At 37.9% G+C, this 27,374-nt stretch overlaps 1 protein-coding gene across 1 annotated transcript in view; it reads left to right on the forward strand.

Moving 5' to 3' along the window:
- LOC124607186 (probable endochitinase) overlaps nt 1-25,458 on the forward strand; it is a 39,305-nt gene extending 13,847 nt beyond the window's left edge. The window contains exon 2 of the mRNA XM_047139406.1: nt 24,209-25,458. Within this exon, the coding sequence (XP_046995362.1) occupies nt 24,209-24,850 (642 nt within the window). The 3' untranslated portion in view covers nt 24,851-25,458. The remainder of the gene's footprint in view (nt 1-24,208) is intronic.
- Nucleotides 25,459-27,374: the final 1,916 nt, after the last annotated feature.

Genomic DNA, 27,374 nt, shown 5'->3' on the forward strand with positions numbered 1-27,374 from the left:
TATCAGTGGTTACTGCATCATGTACCAACTGCAGCTATCACTTCGTCCAAGGCACGATGACCTCAGCTGAAATGTCACTTCCCTACAACCTGATGTCCATATCACTCAGTCAAGATACCATGGACAAGGCCCTGTCTGCTATGCCTCAGCCTGTGATTCAACCCCAACTCATGCTGCCTACCATGATGCAGTATGTCTCACTGTTCAAGTTTCCATGGTTACCTCAACTTCAGAGAGACAATCCCAAAACTTGGACATTCACTAGATAATGACCAACAATGCCACATTCATCTGTCTTGTGAGCCATCTCTATGACCCTATGGAGTAAGTGACTTACTCCTGGCATCTCCAGCACACCACAAGTGTCGGGATGCCATGTGCAACCCCTGCCAGCTATCACAAAGCAAAAAAAGTGGTCCAACTAAAACATTCATACTTCTTTACGTACTACATGAATATGTAATAAAAAATGGGGGTTCCTATTTAAAAAATGCAGTTGACATGCATTTGACCTATGGCCCATCTAACAGGCCAACCATAGCGCCATCAGGTTTCCCCCTTCAAGCTAGATAAGTTTCATTCTTTGTAGTTTTTTCGTTTGATGCTTATTTCGTGAGATATATGGCCCGGTCACGATCAATGGACCACCCTGTATACTTTCAGCTGTTGATTGTATGACAAAATGGAATGAAACCTTATTACTGACGGACACCACAGCTGATGCTGTCACCCATGCCTCTGTTGTCACATGGGTCACACACTTTGGGTGCCCCTCTTCAATAATGACTGATCAGGGAAGCCAGTTTGCCGGCCGAAGTGGCCGTGCGGTTCTAGGCGCTGCAGTCTGGAACCGCGAGACCGCTGCGGTCGCAGGTTCGAATCCTGCCTCGAGCATGGATGTGTGTGCTGTCCTTAGGTTGGTTAGGTTTAAGTAGTTCTAAGTTCTAGGGGACTAATGACCTGAGAAGTTGGGTTCCATAGTGCTCAGAGCCATTTGAACCATTTTGAACCATTTTTAGGGAAGCCAGTTTGAGTCCTCCCTCTTTGCCATATTGTGTACCATGAGTGTCTTGGATAAGTTCCATACTACTACTTATCACCTGCAAAGTAAAGGGCTCATGGAGCCCTGGCACCGCACATTCAAGGTGGTGCTGATATGTCACTGCAGTTTGTTGTCCGAGACCCTGCTGTGGGTCTTACTTGCCATTCACTTTGCATACAAGGAGGATCCGAATGCTTCTCTAGCAGAGATCCTGTAGAGTGAGCTATTAGTACTACCAGATGAGTTCATTGAAGATTTTGCACTCTCATGTCAGGATGAGCTCCTGGTACTAGTCGAGTAGGTTGACACTCACATCTCAAACTTGCACACCCCTCTTCTATGACCACACTTGCTACTGCATATGTTTATCCATGAAGAACTGACCTCTTGTGACTTAGTGATGTTATGGTGTGACACATCAAACTGGCTGTTTAGCCTCCCTACTTGGTCCTCACAAGATATTCTCGCAAAGTGATAACACCATCAACATCCTCCTTAATGGTAAGCTACAAAGACTTTCATTCTATAGGGTTAAATCGACCAGGATACTTGACCTTGTTTCCTTCCTGGGTGCAGACAGAGGCTCTTCACACCACACCTCTCTCCCGTGTGATAGTGATCCTCCTCTCCCATCCATGGTGTGCCATGAAGCGCCCTATGTGAATGTTCAACCATCAATGGTAGGTGAGCCAAGTTAGTGCAAATACTCAACATCTTCTCCTCCCTCTACAGACACCAACAGTGCCATGGTTGACATGTCGGATTTACACCCTGAAGACCTCTCTCTACAACAGCACTCTCCTTGTGTGCACTACCCTGCAGCCTTCACAGGACAGCTCACCAATCATCCATATCATCTTCATTTGGTCTTTCAAACTGCCACCCAATGCCAGTGAGGATGATCTTTTGGCCACACTGTTGACCAACGGCCATCTCCACACCATGATACCTCTGCCAGCCTCTCTCCTGCACTGCTCAATCCCTTCTACCTCCATCTTGGCTTAGACACTACATCATCCTAATACTACTACTACTGCCTTCCACAGGATGCCAAGCAGTGGTCCACCTTCCCATGTGACCTATCTCCTCACGGCCAGACAAGAATCCTAAACATTCTATCCTACTTGTACCAGAAGATAGCAACATGGCCTATTTGACTCTTCTCTGCACACATTGATGCACCCCTATCCCCAGCACTCCACACTACTAGGTGTGCCTCAGGGTTCAGTACTGAGACCTCTGCTATTCCTCTTGCTTATCAATAATTTCTGTTTGAAAGTTAGTGCTGACAGAACTATTATTTTTGCAGATGACACAACTGTGCTCCTCAAAGTGGAAAACACAGAGACAGAACAGAAGGCTATGAATTTGGCTATAGAACAACATAACAACTTGGCAGCAGACAGTCAAATTAACCATCCACACTGAAACGACAGTGTCAATGAACTTCCAGATCACACAAAATACAAATCCCTGCTAACCACTTGTAACAGTAAATAATCAGCTAATAAAGGCTAAAAGCTAATTCTCAAATACTTGGATCTGTTATAAGTTGACCTTAAATGTAATAAACATATGAGCAGATAAATGGTAGAATAAGTCAGACTGCTATTCACTGAGTGTGCTGCATGCAGTCACTAGCATGTAACAGTAATAACTGCATACTGTGCATACATACAGGCTCACCTGAGATATGGTGTGATAGTCTGGTGAATTTTTCCCACTTCTAGACACCAAAAGAGAACCAAGATGATCATTAATGGAAGAAAAAGTAGAAACTCTCGCAAACCCATTTTCAAGAAGCTGGAGATCCTAGCATAGCCTTACTTATACATTCTTAAAAAAAGCTCCTAATTCTATCAGAATGCAGACTTAAGACAAACAGTGAAATTTTCAAACATCACACTAGACCAGACTCAAAGCTGCATATGTTACAAGCTAACACACAACTCTGTCGAATGGGAGCATTCCATGTAGGCCCCCAGCTGTTAGATAAGCTGCTCTCAAGTCTAAATTCTGTGAATCACAAAACACAGTTCTGTAGAGTTATGAAGCCTTATTTTCTGTGTCACTTTCTTTTTACTCTATAAAAGTCTTCATAGAACAATAAATTTACAAGTTGTGTTTAAATGTACAACATGAACCACTGAGTGAAGCAAACCTTATATAAACCTACAAAAAGTATTGTAGGTGAAATATGATTGCAAATACTAATACATCTTGTGTGACTCTACAGCACACTGGAAAATCCAGGATGGAATTTAACAATATTATAAAAAGGAATGTTGCTGCTCACCATATAGTGGAGATGCTGAGTTACAGATAGGCACAACAAAAAGACTGTCACAATACACGTTTTGGGCCAACAATGCCTTTGCTGAAAATACACGAAAGACAGCACACACACACACACACACACACACACACACACACACACACACACACACACACAAACATGACTGCAATCGTGAATGTGTGAATTGCATTTGCATTTTGTGTGTAGTCTGTTTTCGACAAAGGCCATGTTGGCCGAAAGTTTGTATTGTGACAGTCTTTTTGTTGTGCCTATTGACGACTCAGCATCTTCGATGCAGGGTGAGTATATAGCACCCTGTGTAATATCTGATCACATGGATCAAATAAAAAAATAATAATACCAGTGGAATGATAAATAGCTTCCATGTTAGTTAGGCAGTAGCCTTCACATTGTTACTACCTAACAGCTTCTAGTGATGCCTGTATGCTTCTCTGGGTTTGTAAACAGCATTATAACAGAGAAAGAATAATTTGGTACTTTTACCTGTGATTCTAAAAGACTGCTCTATACTGTGCATGGACTGATTCATTGGTTCCCTTTTCAGTCTAAATTTTCACATTTATCATTTATTTATGTTGGAAAATTCAAGATTTTTGTGTGCTGTGAGTGTCTCATGGTGAACAGAGTATGTGGGTGCTTTACATATCATTCTGCACATTTGTATTTACACTCTGGACAGAAAATGTCACCCGCAAAGCCTTTTAGCATTCAGAATTATGCCTCCTGAACTTGTCATATATAAGTGTTTTAATTACAAATATTACATTTAAAATTCAAAATCCCATTCTTCAGATGTTTGTGATTAATATGTCTCGGCAAGTTGCTGCTGGCATTGAATGTTGCACTACAAACACCATAAGTGTGTCTGTCCATATTTCAAAAGCCTAAGAATGGCAGTGGAAATCTTCAAATCCAACGAGATTGCTGCAGTGATTCAGCAGACATGTAACACCTAATTCAGCTAAGCACAAACACAGGTACCAGAACCAACAAAAGCACTAGGCATCAAGAAATCCCACTTCATGAGGCAGAGACAAGAATATGGGGATGCCTATAATGCAAGTACTCACATGAGTAAAAAGTGCAGAAGCAGCCTATATTTTAAATGTCTCATTCAACTGACAGTAACTTGATTTCTCAAACATAGTCTGTCTTTGCATTCTTTAAAACAAATCTACCTCTTTTTAAGTGAAAAACAAAATTTCTCTGCAAATACCTACTGGCAAAGGGGAGAAAATACATTGGTCTCATGTCAATTGTATTGTAGAGTGTAGAAACCATAATTCTCATGAATTCTTCTATACTAGATGATCTCAGTGTTAGTGCATCCTTCTTTCCTCCATCTTCTCTTCTGTAAGTAGAAAGTCATTCAGAGATTAAAATCATCTACAAACAGAATTTTAGTCACGTCAGCAATAATTTGGATAGCAGTAAAAGTGGGGTTTGTGACAACAGTATTTCTAAGTACTTTGTCTGCTTCCTTGACTCCACTGCTTGTCACACTATATATGTCTCATAATTATGGAGTAATATGTACTACATTGCTGCGAGAGGTAATGACATACACTCTAGAAGGAAATAACTCTCGGATTATAAAAGACCAACAAAACTACCAAAACAAAAAAGTTACACAAAATGGGTTAGTACATCATGAAAACAGTCAAAAACTGTGGGAAAAGAATGCTTAAGAGGAACAATAACTTGATAAAAGCAAGAATGGGGCAATGACAGAGGCAAGAGTGTTCAAACTGCCAGGCATAAGTGCCTGCACAACTTCTGATGTGGTTTACTTAACTGAACATTACCTTCTCCCCCCTTGCCAGTCACCAATATATCTTCTCGAATGGTTTGATTAGACCCACCACATACTCCTCTCCTGTGCCAACCTATGTTCAAATTTTTATTTATTTATTTATTTATTTATTTATTCATCCGTGGAACAATAAATATTGTATGGATGTCGTCAGATTACAACACATGAGCACACATTTACATTTAACAGGTTTCTCATATTTTGTGTAGTTTTTATAACTAGTCATACACATATTTATAATTACATAATATTTTGGTGATAATGTCATATGTTGCTAATAATCTACATCTATGTTAAATATTCTTTTACAGTATAACAACTTTTACTTACTAAAAAGGTTTTAAGCTTTTGCCTGAAAGTGAGGGGCTCATTTATTTCTTTTATTTCTTGTGGTACTTTGTTGTACAGTTTTATCCCATTGTAAAATATACTTTTTTGTGTCTTTGCCTTGTTCTTTCTATCTAGATGGAGGTGGTGACAAGCTCTTGTTTCATGGTCATGTATTAGGCTGTTTGTGTTGTACATGTTAAGATTTTTCTTAATGAACATTATGTTCTGAAAGATATACTCACAAGAAACAGTTAGAATTCCTAGCTTTCTAAATAATTCTAGACAGTGGGCCCTGTTGTTGCTATTTGTTATTATCCTTATGGCTCTTTTTTGTACTTTGAACACAGTTTGTATGTTACTGGCACTTGTTCCCCAAAACATGATCCCATAGCTGAGGACTGAGTGTAGATATCCGTAATATGTTATTTTAAGACAGGTATTATTGCATACCGGTGCAAGGATTCTAAGAGCATAGCATGCTGTGGATAATTTCTTTGCCAAAATGTTGACATGGTTTGTCCATTTCAGTTGGCTGTCTACATTCATCCCTAAGAATTTGGTACTTGTTACACATTCTAATTCATTATTATTAACTTTTATTCTAGTGGCATTGTGTTTTTTGTTCAATTGGAAGTTAATATAGTTAGTTTTCTTTATATTTAGGGTTACTTTATTTTTTAATGACCAGTTGTGGACATCATTGAGAGCCTCGTTTGCTCTTTCTGACAGTTGTGTTGGATTTTCACCTGTTATTACTATGTTGCTATCATCAGCAAAAAGTATTTTTTCGCCATGTCTGATACTTTGTGGGAAGTCGTTAATGTATATAAGAAACAATATTGGGCCTAATACACTTCCTTGTGGTACGCCTATATTCACATTTTCTGGGTCAGACAGGTGTTTTATAAGGGAATTGTTTGAAACTTGTGATATCTCAACTCGTTGAACTCTGTTTTCCAAGTATGATTTGAACCACTTCTTTGTCACACCTCTTATTCCTATTTGCCCTAATTTATGAAGTAAGATTTTGTGGTCAACTGTATCAAAGGCCTTGGACAAGTCTAAAAAGATACCACTTACATTTTCACCTTTGTCCAGTGCTTCTAAAATTGCTTTAGTGAACTGTGCTATAGCATATTGTGTGCCTTTTCCGGGCCTAAAACCAAATTGGTCATTGGAAAGAAGATTATATTTATTCAGGTAATTTAGCAGTCTCTTTTTGACTAGTATTTCTATTATTTTAGAAATGATAGAGAGTATAGAGATCGGCCTGTAGTTCTCTACATTTTCCACATCTCCGTTTTTAAGGATAGGTATAACTTTTGCTTGTTTTAGGTACTCCGGAAAGTATCCAGACTCGAAAGATTCATTAATTGTGTCTGTTAATGGGCCCTTTACGGAGTCTATACAATCTTTAATTACGCAGACTGGAATTTCATCAAGTCCTACTGAAGGTTTATTTTTTAGTTGGTGTACTACTAGTGCCACTTCCCTTTCTGTAGTTGGCAAGAGCACCATTGAGTTTGTTGGCTGGTTCTGAGTAGGTAAATCATATGTATCTGGAAATTTCTGCTGTAATTTTTTTGCAATACTACTGAAATATGAGTTTACAAAATCAGCTAATTTTTTAGGGTTACCTACTGGTACATCTTTGTTTTTAATATGTGAATTGAGGTCCTTTTTAGCAGAGTTAGATGTTTCCTGTTTGACAATGTTCCAGGCTGCTTTGCTCTTGTTTTCAGCTTCAAGTAATATTTTGTTGTTTGAAAGTTTTTTTGCGGCTAGCAACACCTTTCTGTAAATTTTCCTGTACTTTTTGTAGGATTGCAGAACTTCTGGGTTAGACTGATTATTTTTTATGGAGTTGAGATATCTAAGAGTTTCAGAGGATTTTTTGATACCTGTAGTCACCCACTGATTTCTCTTTGTAGTTTTAATTTGATAAAGAGTTTTGGGAAACATCTCTTCAAATCTGAGTTTAAAAATTGACATGAACTTGATAAATTTCTGATTTGCGTTGGTTTCTGCATAGACTTCCCTCCAATCTTCATATTCTAGCTGGGATTTAAACTGATGCAGGGCTGATTTGGAAAACATTCTTTTGTATGTACAAAGTTAAAAAATTAACTCTTGCAGCCACTATTCTCAATTACTTGTAGGATATATTTCACTTCTGTGCAGTTTTTACCATCTACAGTATTGTAGAGTGTAGAAATCATAAGTCTCACGAATTCTTCTATACTAGATGATCTCAGTGTTAGTACATCCTTCTTTCCTCCATCTTCTGTTCTGTAAATAGAAAAAGTTATTTCTTGATATTTTAGTAAATGTTTTACCATTCTGCCCCTTCTTCTACCCATTGTTTTTTAGATGTTAATCTTCTAATCAGTTCTGCAGAGAATTTCCTCATTTCTTGTCAGTCTACCTAATTTTCTGCATTCTTCTGCAGCACTGAGTCTCAAAACATTTCAATTCTTTTCTTTTGGTTTTCCCATAGTACACCATTCATTTCCATACAATGATATGCTCAAAACATACATTTTCAGAAGTTTCTTCCCCAAATATAAGACTAATGTTTGATACTACTAGACTTCTTTGGCCCGGAGTGCCCTCTTTGCCAATGGCAGACTGCTTTTTATGTCCTCATCACATTTCTCAATGATTTCAGAAGTTCTGAAGCTATGTTATTTATGCCTTTGCCTTATTTGATTGCAAGTCATGCAAATTTCTGTGAAATATGGTTTCTAATATTGAGTCCCATATTCATCCATTTGATTCTCATTTTTTCTTCTATTACATCATCAGACAGTTCCTCCCCCTTGTAGAAGCCTTCAGTGTACACTTTGCACCATCTGCTCTCTCTTCTACATTTAACAATGGGATTACCATTGCAGTGTTCAGGTAGATTCCATTGCTCGCTTCATGATGATAGTCTTGCTTTTAATTTCACCAGAGGTTGTTTTGACGTCCCCATACATTGAATTAGCCCTTCAGATAACATTTTTTTTTTTTTTTTTTTTTTTTTTTTTTTTTTTTTTTTTTTTTTTTTTTTTTTTTTTTGCACTACTTCTGTAGCCATTTTGCCTTGGCTTCCCGGTACTTTTTATTTATCTCATTCCCAAGTGACTTACTCGTATTTCTGTATTCTTGCCATTTACTAAACCTTTTTGTAATTCTTCTTTCTTTCATTGATCAAGTGAAGAATTTCTTCAATTATCCAAAGTTTCTTTGCATTACCTTCCTCATACATATAATTTTCAGGTCACCTTCTGTGACTGCCCATTTTTTAGAAATTTCATACCTTTTCAAATGGTGCTCATTATCAGAGTATCAACAGCCTTCAAATACAATACATCATTCCTCAGTACTTAAGTGTCCATTTCTTTCCATCTTGATTTTTTTGAATGATTCTCTTACCCTTCACTCTATTCTTCACCATTACCAAATTGTTAACAGAGCCTATATCAGATTCTGCATACACCTTAAAATCCAATATCTGATATCATTTATTTATTTATTTATTCATCCGTGGAACAATAAATATTGTATGGATGTCGTCAGATTACAACACATGAGCACACATTTACATTTACAATTAAACAGGTTTCTCACATTTTGTGTAGTTTTTATAACTAGTCATACACATATTTATAATTACATAATATTTTGGTGATAATGTCATATGTTGCTAATAATCTACATCTATGTTAAATATTCTTTTACAGTATAACAACTTTTACTTACTAAAAAGGTTTTAAGCTTTTGTCTGAAAGTGAGGGGCTCATTTATTTCTTTAATTTCTTGTGGTAATTTGTTGTACAGTTTTATCCCATTGTAAAATATACTTTTTTGTGTCTTTGCCTTGTTCTTTCTATCTAGATGGAGGTGGTGACAAACTCTTGTTTCATGGTCATGTATTAGGCTGTTTGTGTTGTACATGTTAAGATTTTTCTTAATGAACATTATGTTCTGAAAGATATACTCACAAGAAACAGTTAGAATTCCTAGCTTTCTAAATAATTCTAGACAGTGGGCCCTGTTGTTGCTATTTGTTATTATCCTTATGGCTCTTTTTTGTACTTTGAACACAGTTTGTATGTTACTGGCACTTGTTCCCCAAAACATGATCCCATAGCTGAGGAATGAGTACAGATATCCATAATATGTTATTTTAAGACAGGTATTATTGCACACCGGTGCAAGGATTCTAAGAGCATAGCATGCTGTGGATAATTTCTTTGCCAAAATGTTGACATGGTTTGTCCATTTCAGTTGGCTGTCTACATTCATCCCTAAGACTTTGGTACTTGTTACACATTCTAATTCATTATTATTAACTTTTATTCTAGTGGCATTGTGTTTTTTGTTCAATTGGAAGTTAATATAGTTAGTTTTCTTTATATTTAGGGTTACTTTATTTTTTAATGACCAGTTGTGGACATCATTGAGAGCCTCATTTGCTCTTTCTGACAGTTGTGTTGGATTTTCATCTATTATTACTGTGTTGCTGTCATCAGCAAAAAGTATTTTTTCGCCATGTCTGATACTTTGTGGGAAGTCGTTAATGTATATAAGAAACAATATTGGGCCTAATACACTTCCCTGTGGGACGCCTATATTCACATTTTCTGGGTCAGACAGGTGTTTTATAAGGGAATTGTTTGAAATTTGTGATATCTCAACTCGTTGAACTCTGTTTTCCAAGTATGATTTGAACCACTTTTTTGTCACACCTCTTATTCCTATTTGCCCTAATTTACGAAGTAAGATTTTGTGGTCAACTGTATCAAAGGCCTTGGACAAGCCTAAAAAGATGCCACTTACATTTTCCCCTTTGTCCAGTGCTTCTAAAATTACTTTAGTGAACTGTGCTACAGCATATTGTGTGCCTTTTCCGGGCCTAAAACCAAATTGGTCATTGGAAAGAAGATTATATTTATTCAGGTAATTTAGCAGTCTCTTTTTGACTAGTATTTCTATCATTTTAGAAATGATAGACAGTATAGAGATCGGCCTGTAGTTCTCTACATTTTCCACATCTCCGTTTTTAAGGATAGGTATAACTTTTGCTTGTTTTAGGTACTCCGGAAAGTATCCAGACTCGAAAGATTCATTAATTATGTCTGTTAATGGGCCCTTTATGGAGTCTATACAATCTTTAATTACGCAGACTGGGATTTCATCAAGTCCTACTGAAGTTTTATTTTTTAGTTGGTGTACTACTAGTGCCACTTCCCTTTCTGTAGTTGGCAAGAGCACCATTGAGTTTGTTGGCTGGTTCTGAGTAGGTAAATCATACGTATCTGGAAATTTCTGCTGTAATTTTTTTGCAATATTACTGAAATATGAGCTTACAAAATCAGCTAAGTTTTTAGGGTTACCTACTGGTACATCTTTGTTTTTAATATGTGAATTGAGGTCCTTTTTAGCAGAGTTAGATGTTTCCTGTTTGACGATGTTCCAGGCTGCTTTGATCTTGTTTTCAGCTTCAAGTAATATTTTGTTGTTTGAAAGTTTTTTTGCGGCTAGCAACACCTTTCTGTAAATTTTCCTGTACTTTTTGTAGGATTGCAGAACTTCTGGGTTAGATTGATTATTTTTTGTGGAGTTGAGATATCTAAGAGTTTCAGAGGATTTTTTGATACCTGTAGTCACCCACTGATTTCTCTTTGTAGTTTTAATTTGATAAAGAGTTTTGGGAAACATCTCTTCAAATCTGAGTTTAAAAATTGACATGAACTTGATAAATTTCTGATTTGCGTTGGTTTCTGCATAGACTCCCCTCCAATCTTCATATTCTAGCTGGGATTTAAACTGATGCAGGGCTGATTTGGAAAGCATTCTTTTGCATGTACAAAGTTTAGGAGGAGTTTCTACATGAATGTTAGTTTTTAAGATCTAGCAGAGGTGGTCTGCTAGGCCCAGGTTTTGGACAACAATATGACATTTTTTACTATCAATATCTGTAGCTACATGATCTATAGATGAGGAGGATTCTTTCGTTATTCTAGTTGGACAATTAACAAGGGAGGATATTCCATAACAGCTTAGAATATTCACACACATGTTGCTAGCCTTATCAGGCTTCATCATATTAATGTTTAAGTCACCACAGATAATTACATTTGCTTTTGGTCCAGAAACCTTGTCTAAGCTTTGATTCAGTTTTGAGAAGAATATATCAATGTCTCCACTGGGAGAGCGGTACACACAAAATATGACTAATTTTTTTACTATGCCAGGTCCTATTATTTCAACAGCGGAAAGTTCGAAATGTTTGTCCTCACCTAGATCTAAAAGATCATATCTTACTTTAAATGACATACCTTTTTTTACATAGATACATGAACCTCCACCATTCATTGAGATTCTGCTATAGTAACATGCAAGGTCAAATGAGGCTAATGCAATGTGTTCAATTTGCTTCCCTTTGCACCAGTGTTCAGTGATACACAAAATTTGGCTATCAAATTTTTCCAATTCTTCTTCTAGCTGTTGTGCTTTGTTCTTTATGGCTTGAATGTTTTGGTGAAACACTGTTAGGCATTTGTTTTCACTTATCTTGGTGGCGCCTTTCCCTTTAGACCTGATGCTAAAAAATCCTTTACATGAGCTGGTGGCATGGTTATTCTTCTGTTGATGACAGTGGAGGTGAGTCTGTTGCCGGTTTGACTTGGAAGTTGGTGTATCTGAAGGTATCTCTGTCTGACCATGATGTAATCTACCTGCAATCTTCCTGTGTCTACAGGCTTTTACCAAATATACTTAGCCCTCTCGTGAATTTTGAACAGTGTATTTTCTGTTAAGAGTTGAAATTAACTTTAGAATGGGCATAATCCATATCACCTCAGGCAGGGGATTACCTTCATAGTCTCAGACGTTATTGAATTTAGCATATGCAATTCATGAGTAAGTAAGAAACACATATTTTTCTGTTTTCTCCAAAAAAATTTCTGCCCCGCAATACAGGCCTCCGAAGGTGACTCTGTGAACACCATTCTGAAGATGCAAATTTTGGAAATTTTTTTAAAATGCTGTATCTCTGTAACAGTTATAGATATTTTGTTAGATTTTTTTATTTGAAAGATAATTGCTTTATCATTACAATAGTATCCTCTGTTTGGACATATCTGTCAAACTTCATTTACTTTTGCCTTTTGGAATTTTTTTATAATTTACAGAAATTTTATTTTTCAAAAATGCCAATCCAGAAAAGTTAAATTTTCTGTAGTACTTACTATGTTCTCTGTAAAGGAGAGCTTCCACTTTTAAGTTGGACAGGTTTTATTTTAAAAAATCTTTTTTTTTTTAACTTTCAAGGGTAATTTATGTCTTAACTGAAGTTGTTTCTTACTAATTTCTGTGTTACGGTGTTTATTTCTATTGTCTTTGCTGTAGTTATTTTTTATCACTTTCTTTGTTGCAGTTACTTTTTTTCACTGTCATTGTTGCAGATATTTCTTACACTTTGTTGTAGTTTCTTGTCAGTTTCTTTGTCATGGTTGTCTGTTGCAGGTTTCTGTACTGTAGTTTAACAGCATTAATTTGTTTACTGAAGAGGCTTCTAAGAAATCTGAGACCATCCAGTGAGTTCTGTGTTTTGTGAGAAATTTGCCAATTGACACAGTTGCAGTGTGTTTTGTGAAAAGGACTGTCTGAAATGTCTTCTGACTGGGGCCACAGGAGAGTGAAGTATGCTGACTGTTTGACTATCCATAAAGGAGTGATATATATGACAAATAAGCAAAAAACACACTTTGTTCAGGTTGGGAATAAGGTTTCTCATTTGAAGCCTCTGTTTCAATGTGAAGATGTTTCAAGTGACGACTTTTTGTGTTCTAAAAGTTTTGATAGAATAACAACAATGATAGTATTTCAACAAGGTGAAGCCTCCCATGGTGCAGATGATGCAGATCTTGCATCAATAGAGGCAGAATTAAATATCCTGAATCAGTCAACTATAGAGATAGGTGTTAGTCCTGTTAAAAAACTGCCGTCAGTGAAGTTGAGTCATAAGCTCTATGCATCAAGAAAGTACAGAGAAATTACTAAAGCTATGGGTGAATACACTACAGGAAAACTGACCTCACTCTTCAAAGTAGAAATTCTATCTTGAGAAGGAAATGAAACAAAACACTCTTGCACTTCTTGTTCACAAATTTTTCACAAATATCAATTCAGCTTCCAGAATGAAATCTTTACTCTGCAGTGGAGTGCGTGCTGATATGAAACTTCCTGGCAGATTAAAACTGTGTGCCGGACCAAGACTCAAACTTGAGACCTTTGCCTTTCACAGGGAAGTGCTCTACCACCTGAGCTGCCCAAGCAAGACTCATGACCCACCCTCACAGCTTCACTTCCACCAGTACCACACCTCCTACCTTCCAAACTTCACAGAAGCTCTCCTGCAAACCATGCAGAACTAGCAGTCCTGGAAGAAAGGATATTGTGGAGACATGGCTTTGCCACAGCCAGGGGGATGTTTCCAGAAAGAAATATTCATTCTGCAGCAAAGTGTGTGCTGATATGAAGCTTCCTGGCGGATTAAAATTGTGAAAGTGAAGAGGTACATGACTTGCAATATTAAAGAAAATTTTGGAATTTATAAGAATAACTACACAACTTTACATATTGGAAGATCAAAATTTTATGCACAACGAACGAGTGGGTAGTTTCACATCCACCTAGAGATGTCTGTTCATGTGTGTACTGCATGGATTTTGAACTTTGTGTGGTAACTTTAAAGAACTTACTGGAGCATGTGACATATGACACCTTGTTTGGGCATGTGAAGTCGTTAGTCGTCTGTGACGTAAAGTTAGAGACTTGTTTGTTTCAAGAATGTGGACTGCTCTGGAAAGAGAGGCCTGGCTTTACAAACTCTTGGCCTGGAGTACATAGCAGATAACTCTTCAGAAATTACATATGCAATGTAGGAGGGAAGTAAACTAATTAAGAAAACTGTTACCTTTGACAGTTTCATTGATGAACTTGGTACATGTTCAGTGAAAGCAGTAACATGCAAGCATCTGAAGAAATTGCAACAACAACACATTGTAGAAGTGAAAGGGTGTGTACAGGCAGAAGATTCACTGTGTTTTTGCTAAGAACTAGTCTGTAATTCTTGCACAAGAGGTACAAGGATCAAAATTCTTCAACTGCAAACAGGGGCAAAGAAGATCATCATTATTTCTGATGGTGCTCCTAGTCATTTTAAAAATCGTTACCAGCTGTTTGAATTGAGTAAGTCACTTGTGCCAACTGAGTGGGTATACAGTGCTACTGGCTGTGGGAAGAGGCCTTGTGATGGCATAGGTGGCCTGCTAAAGCACCATGCTACAAAACATAATCTCTCCAGACCAAATACATCTGTGATTCAGAATGCTGAGGATTTTATGAGAATCGTGAAATCTTACACATCCACAGCCCTCAAGCTCTCCTTTTCAGGGAATGTAGAATTATGTGGTACTAATCAACAGAAAAAAAATCAAAATTTTATGGATTAGCATTTTTAAAAAAAAATCATTTTCCACAAATTATAAAAAAAAGTTGACAGATAAGTCCAAATGGAGGATTTCTTTGTAATCATAAAGCAATTATTTTTTCAAATAAAAAAAACAACAAAATATCTAGAACTGTTCTAGAGATAAAGCATTTTAAAATTTTTTGCAAAATTTGTATCTTGAAAATGGTATGCGCAGTGCCATCTTTGGAGGGCTGTATCTCAGAGCAGAATTTTTTTAGGAGAAAACAAAAAAATATGAGTTCCTTAAATAGTCCTTCATTTTAACATATGCTAAATTCAATAACGTCCAAGACTATAAAGATAAGATTTTTTCCTGGCCTGGTTGAATATATATGGACTATGCCAACACAGTTAGTCTTTCTCCTCTCTCATTCCTGTCACCATCCCCTAACTTTCCTGTAACTCTATCTTCTATTTGTTCTTCTACAACAGCATTCCAGACCTCCATAGTTATTAGATTTTCATCTCCCTTTACATGTTGAATTACATGTTCAATATCCTCATACACATTTTTTAGATTTTCATCTCCCTTTACATACTGAATTACATGTTCAACATCCTCATAAACAATAATATTTGCTGATGAAACAACTGCACTCCTCAAAGGGGAGAATACAGAGGCTGTGCAAAAAACTGTGAACTTGGCCACTGAAAAACTCAGCAACTGGGCTAAAATCAACAGATTAACTATCAACACCAAAAAGACAGCTTCCATGAACTTTCACACAACACAAAATGCAAATTCCTCTCAGCCATTTGTTACTGTAAATAACCAGTCAATAGATACCGACACTGTTTTCAAATTCCTGGGTCTGTGGATTCAAGATAACCTGAAATGGAATACACATACAGGAAAGGTGAATGTGAGGATTTGTACTGGCTGTTATGCATTGAGTGTTCTGAAAATATGTGCTAGCATGAAAACATTAACCAGTGCATACTATGCCTACATACAAGCCCACCTAAAATATGGTGTAATATTCTGGGGAAATTCTCCAACTGCTCTGAGCACATTCAGAATCCAGAAGAGAGCAATGAGGATTATTACTGGGAGCAAACCCAGAGACTCCCCATCTTCAGAAAGTTGGAAATCCTTACACTGCCCCTTGCCTCTACATTCTTGAGACTCTAAAATTTTTCTGAAACCACATGGTGCCAACTGACCCCAGAGTCATAAAAAATAATGAAATACATGAACACAACACCAGGACAAATGCAAACCTGCATGTTATATGTACAAACACTCAACTGTGTAAAAAGGGAGCTTTCCACATGGGCCTCCAACTGTTCAACAATCTTCCCACTAGTATTAAGTCCATTGAAGACAACATAAAATTTAGCAAAACCGTGACGTCATATTTGTTGTGTCACTGTTTTTACTCTGTAAATGAACACTTAAAACAGTAATCTTGCTGTTTGTGTTAAATTGAAAACATTGAGCAATATAATACATTAGGACACTGTAGGACTATATTAATATATGTTAACAATGTTAAATGGTATTTTCTGACATCTGCAACACACTGTGTACCATCAGATCACATGGAATAAATAAATATTTCAAATATTTCGTAAACCTTTTCTATCTCTTCATCTTCTGCAAGTGATACCAGCATGAATACCTAAGTTACTGTTGCTGGTACTTTCTTGGTGTTGATTCTGATGAGAATAGTCCTATCACTGCTCTACCTTCTTATTTGGGAAAAATCATATTCCCAACACAATTTTCTGCTGATGTTGATGTTACCATATATTCATCTTTCCAGAAATCTTTATCTTTTTTTTCACTTTACTGGCTCCCTCTGTATCTAAATGAGGCTTTGTATTTCTCTTTTCAGATGTTTTAGCTTCCTTAGCACATCCAGACTTCTGACATTCCACAATTTGATTCATAAAATTTTGCCCTTTCCATTTTTAATCAATCTTTTTCTCATGCTTGTCTCCTTGGCAGTTCCCTCGCAGAGATCTGAATGGTAACTAATCCAGAATCTTCTGCCTTTGGAGAGATTATCATGACATTTTTTCAATTGCTGCTACAGTGCACATGTCTGGTCAGGTGAGTCAAACAAGTATTAACGTAAGTGGTTTTGAGAAACAGTTGAAATCATTAAATTAAACAAAGCTCCATAACCTGATGGAGTCCCTATCAGAATCAGTACTGAATGTAATTGAGTTAGCCCCTCCTTTAACTTTAATTTATCATGGGTCACTTGAACAAAAACAGTGTCCAAAAGGTGGAAGAAAGCACAGGTCATACCCTTCTACAAGAATGGTAGCAGAAGTGATTCACAAAACCACCTTGCAATAACCTTGACATCCAGTAGTTGCAGAACCTTAGAAGATAATCAGAGCTCAAACATAATAAGGTACCTTGAGCAGAATGACCTTCACACACACACACACACACACACACAATGAAAATAATCAATTTTTTCACAATATAATGTAATTGGGTACATAAAAAATCCACTCACCAAGTGGCAGCAGGAGAACACACATAGAAGAAAATGTTTTAGTTATGCTAGCTGTCAGAGTCGGTGGTGCCTTCTTCTGACAGAAGGCTTGCAGGGGAAGAAAGAGGGGTGAAAGCAAAGGAACTGGAGAGTTTTTGGAAAGGAGTTGAGTCCAGAAAAGTCACACAGAACCCCAGGTCAGAGAAGACTTACCAGATGGGATGAGAAAGAAAGACTGATTGTCAGGGACTGCTCGGGACAAGATTTGAAAACCTGAGAGCTTAAAGGTGTAAGACAGGGTAATATGCAAGACTGAGATTACTGATAAAACACCATGTATGAGTTAATAAGAGTGAAAAGTTAAGTGCATTGTATGTAACAGAGCTGGGAGAGGGCAAAAGAAAATAGACAGATCTGAAAATGAAAGATATATAAAACTAAAATGGAGTGAAGAAAGCAGTAGTTACTGTGAAGAAATTCTGAGACAGAAGAAAGTAATGTAAATTAAGTCCAGGTGGGTGTCCAGAACCGGGGACATGTTGCAGCACTAGTTCCCACCTGTGGAGTTCTGAGAAACTGGTGTCTGGGGGAATAATCCAGAGTGCGTATATGGTGAAACAGGCACCATGGTCATGACTGTCATGTTGTAAAGCATGCTCTGCAACTGGATATTATGTGTTGCTGGTATCCACCCTCTACCTATGCCCATTCATCCTAACTGATAACTCAGTGGTAGTCATGCTGATGTAAAAGGCCAAACAGTGTTTACATAACAGCTGGTATATGACGTGTCATTTCACAGGTGGCTCTCCTTCTGGCAGTATATATTTTGCCAGTTACAGGGATGGTATAGGTGGTCGCAGGAGGGTGCATAGGGCAAGTCTTGCAATGTGTATGATCTCAGTGGTAGGAACCACAGGGTAGGGAGATGGGTGCAGAAGTAGCATAGAGCCTGACAAGGATTTGTGGAGATCAGAAGGATGATGAAAAGCTATTCTAGGTGTGGTTGGCAAAATTTCAGACAGAATGGACCTCATTTTGGGGCATGATTTTAGAAAGTCATGGTCTTGGATATAACTGTGTCTTCCACTTTTAAGTTCTCAGGTTTTCAAATCTCATCCAGTGCAGTCCTCAACAATCAATCTTTCCTACTCATCCCATCCAGTTAGTCCCCCTGATCTGGGGTCCTAGGTGACTTTTCCGAACTTTACCCATTGTCCTAAACCTCTCCAGTTCTTTCCCTTCATTCCTCTCCTTTCCCCTTATAACGCTTCTGGAAACATCAGTCACAGGAAACCCATCTTGCACTTTTCTCACATGACATACTTGAAGCCATTGTTCAAGGCAGTCAAGTATATGCAGTATTTCTCAATTTCTGGCAAGTATTTGACTCAACATCACATCTATGCCTGTTACCAAAAGTATGATCACATGGGGCATCAAGGGAAATTTGTCACTGAATAGAGGACTTTATGGTATGGGACCCACAGGTAATTATCTTGGAAAGAGACTCATCAATAGATATAGAAGTAACTTCAGGTGTGCCCTAGGAAAATGTGTTACTATTCATGTTGTATATTAATGACCTGGTGGACAATACTAATAGTGACCTCTGACTTTTCACAGATTATGCAGTTACCCACAATAAAGTGCTGTCTGAGAAAAGCTGCACAAATGTTCAGTCAGATCATGATAAGATTTCAAAGTGGAGCAATGATTGACAACTTGCCTTAAATATTCAGAAATGTAAAACTATACGCTTCACAAAATGAAAAAAAAAAAGGTAGTGTCCTATGATTACAATACCAGAGAGTCACAACTGGAATCCCTCAGCTCATAAAAATACCAGATTTTTACAGCTTGAAGGGATATGAAATGGAACAGTCACTTAGGCTCTGTCATTGGTGAAGCATGTTGTAGACTGTCCTTCATTGGTAGAACACTAGGGAAATTCAGTCAGTCTTCAAGGGAGATCACATACAAATCACTCATGTGACCCATCCTAGAATACTGCTCAAATGTGTAGGACCCATTTCAACAAGTACAGATTGTCTAATAAATATGTAATCTGAAGCAAACAGACTAAACCAAGCAGTGTAACATATTTTCTGACCTTTCAAATGAGCTGCTTTCTCATTTAAATAAAAAATTGTGTCAGATATTTATGCCCTTGCTCACCCGTTAGGTAGCTAGTATCTATTGCAACTAACATATGGCAGGGGGGAAGCTGGACAATACAACTGTTGGGTTATATGACAAAAGATTTGACTGAATGCAACAGAGAACTGACTGGCTTCCTGCATAACCTAGTTAGATACAGGTGGATGGATTGATGGACAGAGGTCTAAATGGAAAATAAAAGACAGTGAATATATCAGTCGCATGTCATCAGCACTTGGGAGAATTAATGGTGGTGGTGGTGGTGACAGGCTAGAAGGCCCAGTGGATACACTGATGACGCCAAGAAATGCTTTATTCAACTTTAAATACACATCACATTATTAGCTAGGTGAGGAAAACTTGTCTCACCCTGGCGACCTTGGCCAGCACTGGCTCTTCGGCGGCTGCTTCCATACGAGTCAGGAGATGCTCATGTAGGTGAATGGTTAATACTGACAATAGGCTGAATGATGGGCAACAGCCTGTCACTAGATCACAGCCCCCAAAATCAGCAGCACACTACTTCTCCTGTGACAACGTCCCCCCATGGAATGCCCACTCTGGTGATTCAGTCCTGCATGCATTCACTGTGGTGCCACATAGAGATTGCGGTGCATGGGACCTGACTCACTGCCCTGTGGCTGGAGTCAGATGGCAGCAGGTTAAACGGTAAGTCAGCAGTGCTGTGGCACCAAATCCCAGAAGGAACTCAGTGCTGGTGGTGGCTGACCTGACTGGTCTTGAACCCACGGCTGCAACAGGTGATGCTCAGATGTTTCATGATCTGACATGACCCTGGCATCATGGAGGTAATGCTGGACTCTGAACGAACCTGTCTCAAAATTCAGATCTTTTTATACACTTCTGAGGCACATTTGTTACATCAAAATGTGACCCCCAATCACATAGCTCACAACAAGAGTCTTGTCCTGCTGTGGTGACATTGTCCCACCCAGTCTGACTATTACTGCTTCACTGTCTAGTTTTCCACTGAGCACAGGTAGACTGACATGCACTCCTTTGTGTACATGATATCCTGACTCACATGCTGCCGTACTATACCTACCAGGCCACAGTTGTTACTTCTATACTTCTTGTGGCTTTCTTACTACTTCTTATTAATTTCAGTAAAAATGGGCAGTGACACTACATTACTCCCTGCACGGGGAAGATCTAGCCCCTTAGGTCTTGCTCAGGCCCAGTTTTCAATTGTAAATTCCTGCAACCTTAATCCACAGAATAAGTACATGCTACTAGACTGGCTATTCTTAAATGCTACAAAACTACTACCCTAATTCTTATGACTGCACTCTGTCTTCCTTGCATTCCGTAAATTTATTTCTCATTTCTCACTTGTGTTGTTTAATCTTCCAACATCTCTCAAGGGACCTTTTCCATGTTCATTGATTCAGATACTATGAAACATATTTCACTGCTAGACCTCTTCCCACATTTATGCAACAAAAACCTCTAACTCTACATTCCACACTTACAAGCTGAAAATGACACTCTTCCTCTCTTGATCAATTACCCTTAACATATCAGCTTCAACACAACATGGTCTGGCTACAGTGAACCCTTATGCTTTGTTGCATCTCATCTGTCTATCTGGCGGTTTTTTAACTACTTGTTTTGGAATAACTTTGGGAACTTTGTCCTTGCGATAACAGTTCCCCCTACACTTTCCCAGCACACATACTCCCAAAACTACTGTAATGAGAAAACCACATACACTACTATCATTCATAATATGTTGACAAGTAGTCTCACTTATTCCTCCCACTGTAGCAATCATTAAGGACTGAATTCCTCTCAAAATGCTGGGTTTTCTGCTACTCCTGTTTACCCAAAACAACTTCCTACTGCCTGGTGGCACTATACTACATGATTTGCACCATGGTGTATTTGTATATGGTTTAACTGGTTTGTTTGTACAACAGAGGTACTTCATGACAGTTCCACACTGGCAACAACTTTCTATCACTGAAGTTTAACTTTGGCATGATGTTCAGTTAGAACGTTTACTTTTAGCCTTGCATTGTATCCTTCACCCACTTCACACTTGACATGTATCAGACTGTGACTGTGCAGTAAATAGCATGTCTGTACATCATCTGTTTGCCCTGCAAGTTTGTGACCCAGTACTTACACTCATGGTACATTCTGAACCTCTGGCATACACATACACAGATTCAGGCCTGTTGATCTGATTATCCAATCTACAAAGTCATTTTCTCTTCCTTTTGCTTTGTTCGCTCTGCTTATGAGAAATATATGTGCTTGTACCATTACTGTCAAAACATCTGCAACACAACTATCAACAATTTCTTGTGCATTACATGTAGTATCTAAAACAACAAAATCGTCTGCACTTCCACTCTGCACAATGCATAAATAATTGACACATGCACTTCCCTCTGCATCTGGCTCAGGTTCTCCAGCCGCAACACAACACCCATCATCACCCAGTGGGGTAGATACTACTGCACTTAAATCACCTAAGTCACTATCCCCACACTTAATCACTTTGGTATGTCCCACACTCATTCCTGCTACCTCAGACTCCACAATTCTACTTGGTATTGGAGCTGGTACTTCTACATTAATCTCCTTACATTCAACAATACCGTTACACTGTGCCCTGCTTAAATTCTGAGGAACTTGAATTAAGACACCATCTATGACTAATTTAATCTTCCCACAAAATAGTTCATCAAACCAATCAGGACACTCAGTCATACTTTTCTCACGATTGACAAGTTTAACTACATTAATGGCAGTTTGCCGTCCTGCTTCCTCTCTTTCACTTTTTTCCATCAAATGCATAATAAATATATTCCTCACATCATGAGGCATGTTTTCCATTAACCAGTCTTTGTGCTCTCTCCATAAGTTCTCCCTGTACTCTGGAGTTTTGTCATAAGTTGTTTCCTTCATCTCATCATCAACTGCTTGTAACCCCTTAGAGAGCTCTATCTTTTCTACTAGCAACTTATCTACTTTACTTCTTAAATTTTAAACAGTTCCTCTCTGGTAGCTCTGTGTCATATCAAAACTCCTCCTCCTGGTGGTACTGACGACATCATGATTACTTCTTATCAGTTAAAAAATCATAACTGAAAACACTTTTCACTACTTTCCATGCTTTTAACCCAAGCCATTTTCCTTGCTCTGCCCAAAACAAAATCAAATTATGAGAACACTTAACTCAGCAAAAATAACTTTCTCATCCCATCCAGTAAGCATCCCCTGACCTGGGCTTCTGAGCAACTTTTCTGAAGTCTACCCCTTTTCTTAAACTTCACTGGTACTTTTCCTCCATTCTTCTTCCTTCCCCGTCAACCCTTCTGCCAGAAGAAGTAGTCACTGACTCCAAAAGCTTGCAAACTGTAATATCTTTTGTATGTGTGTTCTCTTGCTGCCACTTGGTGAGCAGAGAATACTTAACTGTAACACTATCATATTACTCTTTACTGTAACTTTATTGCACTTGCCCGAGCATCTGCTAATAATTACTACTACAAATGAAAAATAATGATTTTCTGAATCACTACTCATACTTAACATATTATATACTACTAGACAATAAGCCACAACTCTTATTCGTGACACCCATATTGCCCATAGCAACCAGGTGGAAGCTAAGGCATATTTACACCTTTTCAAAAAATCTGTTCTGTCTCACACTGAACTCACAAGCACAGTACCACCTGGCAAAACTATTGACTTGCTATGACCTCTCACACCAAATGAAACAAAAACAAAAAAGGTACACTCACCTCACCTTGTGTCAATTCAGGTGCTGTTTACTCCCCCTGCTGTCACCAAATGGTGTAGTCACAGGCTTGAAGATCCCACTTCTAGTACCACTCCGTTGGGTGCAACAGCACCCAGTAGAGGAGTGGTGGTGATGATCGGCTGGAAGGCCCAGTGGATGTATTGCTGACTAAAAGAAATGCTTTATTTGACTTTAAATACAGAATGCATCAGTAGCTAGGTGAAACAAATATGCCTCACTCTGGTCCCTCTAGCCTGCGCTGCTCGCAAATAGCTGCTTCTGCCCGAGCAAAGAGATGCTTGCATAGGCTACCTGTGATGCTGATGGCAGGCTGAATGACAGCCAGCAGTCCATGGACCACATTTGTCTTCTCATTTGACATGGCTGCTGGGCTTCAAATGAATTTGCTTTAAAATTCAGACCTATTTGTATGGTTCTGATGCACTTCAGTTACACAGAATCCTGGAACCAGTCACATGAGTCACAACAAGTCTCTTGCCCTGGTGTGGTTACATCATCCTGTCTGCTACAACTATTACCACCAAAGGTTACACTTCCCACTGAGTGTGGCTAGCCTGACATGCAATCCTTCTGTGTACATGTTATTCCGATCCCCGTGTTACCATACTGTGCCTACCATCCTGTAGTTGCTACTGCAATACATCGTGCGGCTTTCTTACCACTGCTTACTAATTTCACTAAAACTGGGTGGTGACACTACAATATATATTTAACATTGGCCATTACAACAGAAGAATCCTTCCTGTATGAAATGTAACTATTTTTCAGGTTGCTGTAGCATTGTACTGCCCAGTGGAAGGACAAGTCTGTAATGATGATGGCTTTTACTGTGTAAATGATACTGCAAGTGTTACCTGCATAGATGGCACACCTCCAGCAACTCCTGTCGTCAATGTATGCCCAACAGGAACTTACTGCAGTGCTGACTGTTCCCTAGAGTGTCTGGAAACAGTTCCATGTGTAACAACAACCATTTCCCCTACAACAGAACAACCCTTTGTGTGCACTTCAACTGGAAGGTTCCCTGATCCAACAAATTGCTCTAATTATTATATGTGCTCCCCTATATCTACTGGTGGATTTTACCAATACCTGTATAACTGCCCTGGTGGCTCTCTTTTTGACTCGGTGAGAAGACTTTGTACACTTTCCACAAATGTTACATGTGGTACATCAAGCACCTCTGTATCACCTACAGTAACTACTCCAACTGGAACTCTAACAACTACTGTTGCCCCTTTTACCTGCACAAGTGTAGGCCGATTTATAAACCCACTTGATTGCTTTCAATATTATATGTGTTCCCTCAGTGCAAATGGTACTTTCTACCAATATTTATATGACTGCCCACAGGGAGCAGCCTTTAACTCAGCAACCAGTCAATGCACAGCTTCCACCACTTGTGTGTAGAAAAGTGCTTATTGTTACATTAAAAATTGTATAATTACTAAGGTCATGTAAGGTAATATACTTAGTAGATCAAAATTTAAGTATGAAGTGTATTTTTAATGTATTAGTTCATTTTTATTTGTGGCACAAACCTAGTTTATGAACACAAGTTAGAAATTGGTATTGTACACTTGTTATTTATGTTAATGATTGAATTTGTAATGTATGTGGAATACATTTCATTCAGTTACAGTGATGAAAATGTATACAATAATGTGTACCGTGATGCACCATATAACCATTTCACGTGAGTTACTGAAAACTTGTGAGATTTTATACCTAAAAAAATTTGGTTTTGCACATTCATTCCAGTATACTACATAGTATCTGCATGTTATCCAATAAGGTGGGTAAATGCTTGTATTTCTATTTTATTCTTAGTATAGTAGTGATAAGTCTGAATTTCATGTAAGTCTTTAAATTTTTAAATCGTACATTCAGTTAGCATAAAATACATGGTTTTGAGGAAAGAGGGAGGCATAGGTTTCTGCTTTTTAAAGATTGAACTCTCCTTGTATTCTGGAGGACATAATTCTCAAATAATGTTGAATAAAATGAACAAAAAATTATTGCACTTTTATTGTGGTCACTTATCCAAATACTTTCAATTCCTTAACTTTTATTGTGGTCACTTATCCAAATACTTTCAATTCCTTAACTATTCACAAAACATCAAAAGTGTTTATTTTATTTTGAATTTCTGACATATCTGTAAAATGAACAGCAAGGTTATGAAAAATTATAAATCATAATTCACATTTCCATAAACACGGTTGGATAATGGTTGAATGGTATGTTAGCTTTTATATCAGCCATATAAATTATGTATTGTACCTCAGATTGTCACAACGACAGAAATGATGTGCTGTATCTGAAACCAACTAAAAAGACATAACAATTGTAAAGTCACAAATTCTCAAAGCTGTCTGAAGTAAATATAAGCCATCCATATCTTAAAAATGATGTTCATTTTAATTGGGAATGATCCACCTCCTTGTTAATTCTTTGTAAAACTGGCTGAAGCAACTATATTAAAATATATAGCCTTTTTGTATGTTGTTTTTGTTACCTGTTGTAGTGTGGAAAGTTAGTTTGCCGACACAAGGCATATTTGTCCCTCCAATTGGCCAGAAACATGTGAGGCAGAAAAAAAAACTAAGACTCTCAGTGGTGATAGGTAGTGATTGACAGTCAGTAGTAGTGGCAGCCAGAGTTTTCATTACATCAAGAGTAATGATACCCCAGTTGATGATGGCGTTAATTTTTTCATTCTTAAGAGTATTGTTTCAAAGAACTGTAGATTCCACACAATAAAAATGACATTGGAGCACAATCTTTTCTTGAAAAACCTATTTCTGTAATCACAATGCAGAAACTGAACAACTATAATCATACACAAATTTTTAAATTTCTGATAATTACAAAAAATAGAAAGTCCAGGAATTAAGAGTCATTGGTGATCCTATTTAACTTGCAGTTATCACAAATCTCTCACCCAGTGCAAAGTCCCAAGCAACTGGAAATAAGTGCAGGTGACTCCTGTACAAAAAAGGACAAATTGGTATCCTTACCATCGGTTTACTGCAGGGTTCTACAATATTATAACATATTCTGAGTTTGAATATAATAAATTTCCTAGAGACTGAAAAGCTAATGCCCATGAATCAGCACGGTTTTAGAAAGCATTGCTCAGGTGAAACTCTGCTTGCCCTTTTCTCACATGATAAACAGCAAACTATATATGAAGGTTAACAGACAGATTACATATTTTTAGGTTTCCAAAAAGCATTTGACATGATGCCACAATGCAGACTGTGAATGAAGGTTCAAGCATACAGAATAGGTTCCCAAATATGTGAGCGGCTCAAAGACTTCTTCATGACAAGTGATCATTAGAGACAAGGTTATTGTCAGGAGTGCCACAGGCAAGTGTGATGTAACTGCTGTTATTTTCTATATACATAAGTTATCTGGCAGACAGTGTGACCAGCAATTGCAGTTGTTTGCTCCTGGTGCTGTTGAACCTTTGGGTGTTGGTGGATGTAACTGTAGCAAATTACCAAAGAAGCACTGACTTACATTGTTCCCTAGCAGATCACTCACCTCTTTATCTGCAGTCCTAGGTACTGGACTTCATTCCTTACGACAGGTGCTTCAGAGTACAGTAAAAATCTGATTTACAAAAGGGGCAGTGGAGAAGCTACAGACAATGAAAGTGGGGATAACCTGGAATACCATATACTCAGAAATAAACACATAAATGAGATTTAACCCTGCTATGAGTTTCCATAAATTATCACTCAAAGAATGTAGCTGCTGGCAAGCAATAGACTTGCTATTGAACAACTTGAAAGTGCACAAGTTCACACAACAAACCCATCTTCAGAATATAGACTAGTCCCATGAGAGAGCACAGAAATGAAATAACAGGTACCACTACAATAGAATAAACAAACCATGGTTCACATTTATGATGACAGGAACA

Source organism: Schistocerca americana, chromosome 3, assembly GCF_021461395.2.
Source record: "Schistocerca americana isolate TAMUIC-IGC-003095 chromosome 3, iqSchAmer2.1, whole genome shotgun sequence".
In the NCBI taxonomy this organism is placed as follows: Eukaryota; Metazoa; Arthropoda; class Insecta; order Orthoptera; family Acrididae; genus Schistocerca; species Schistocerca americana.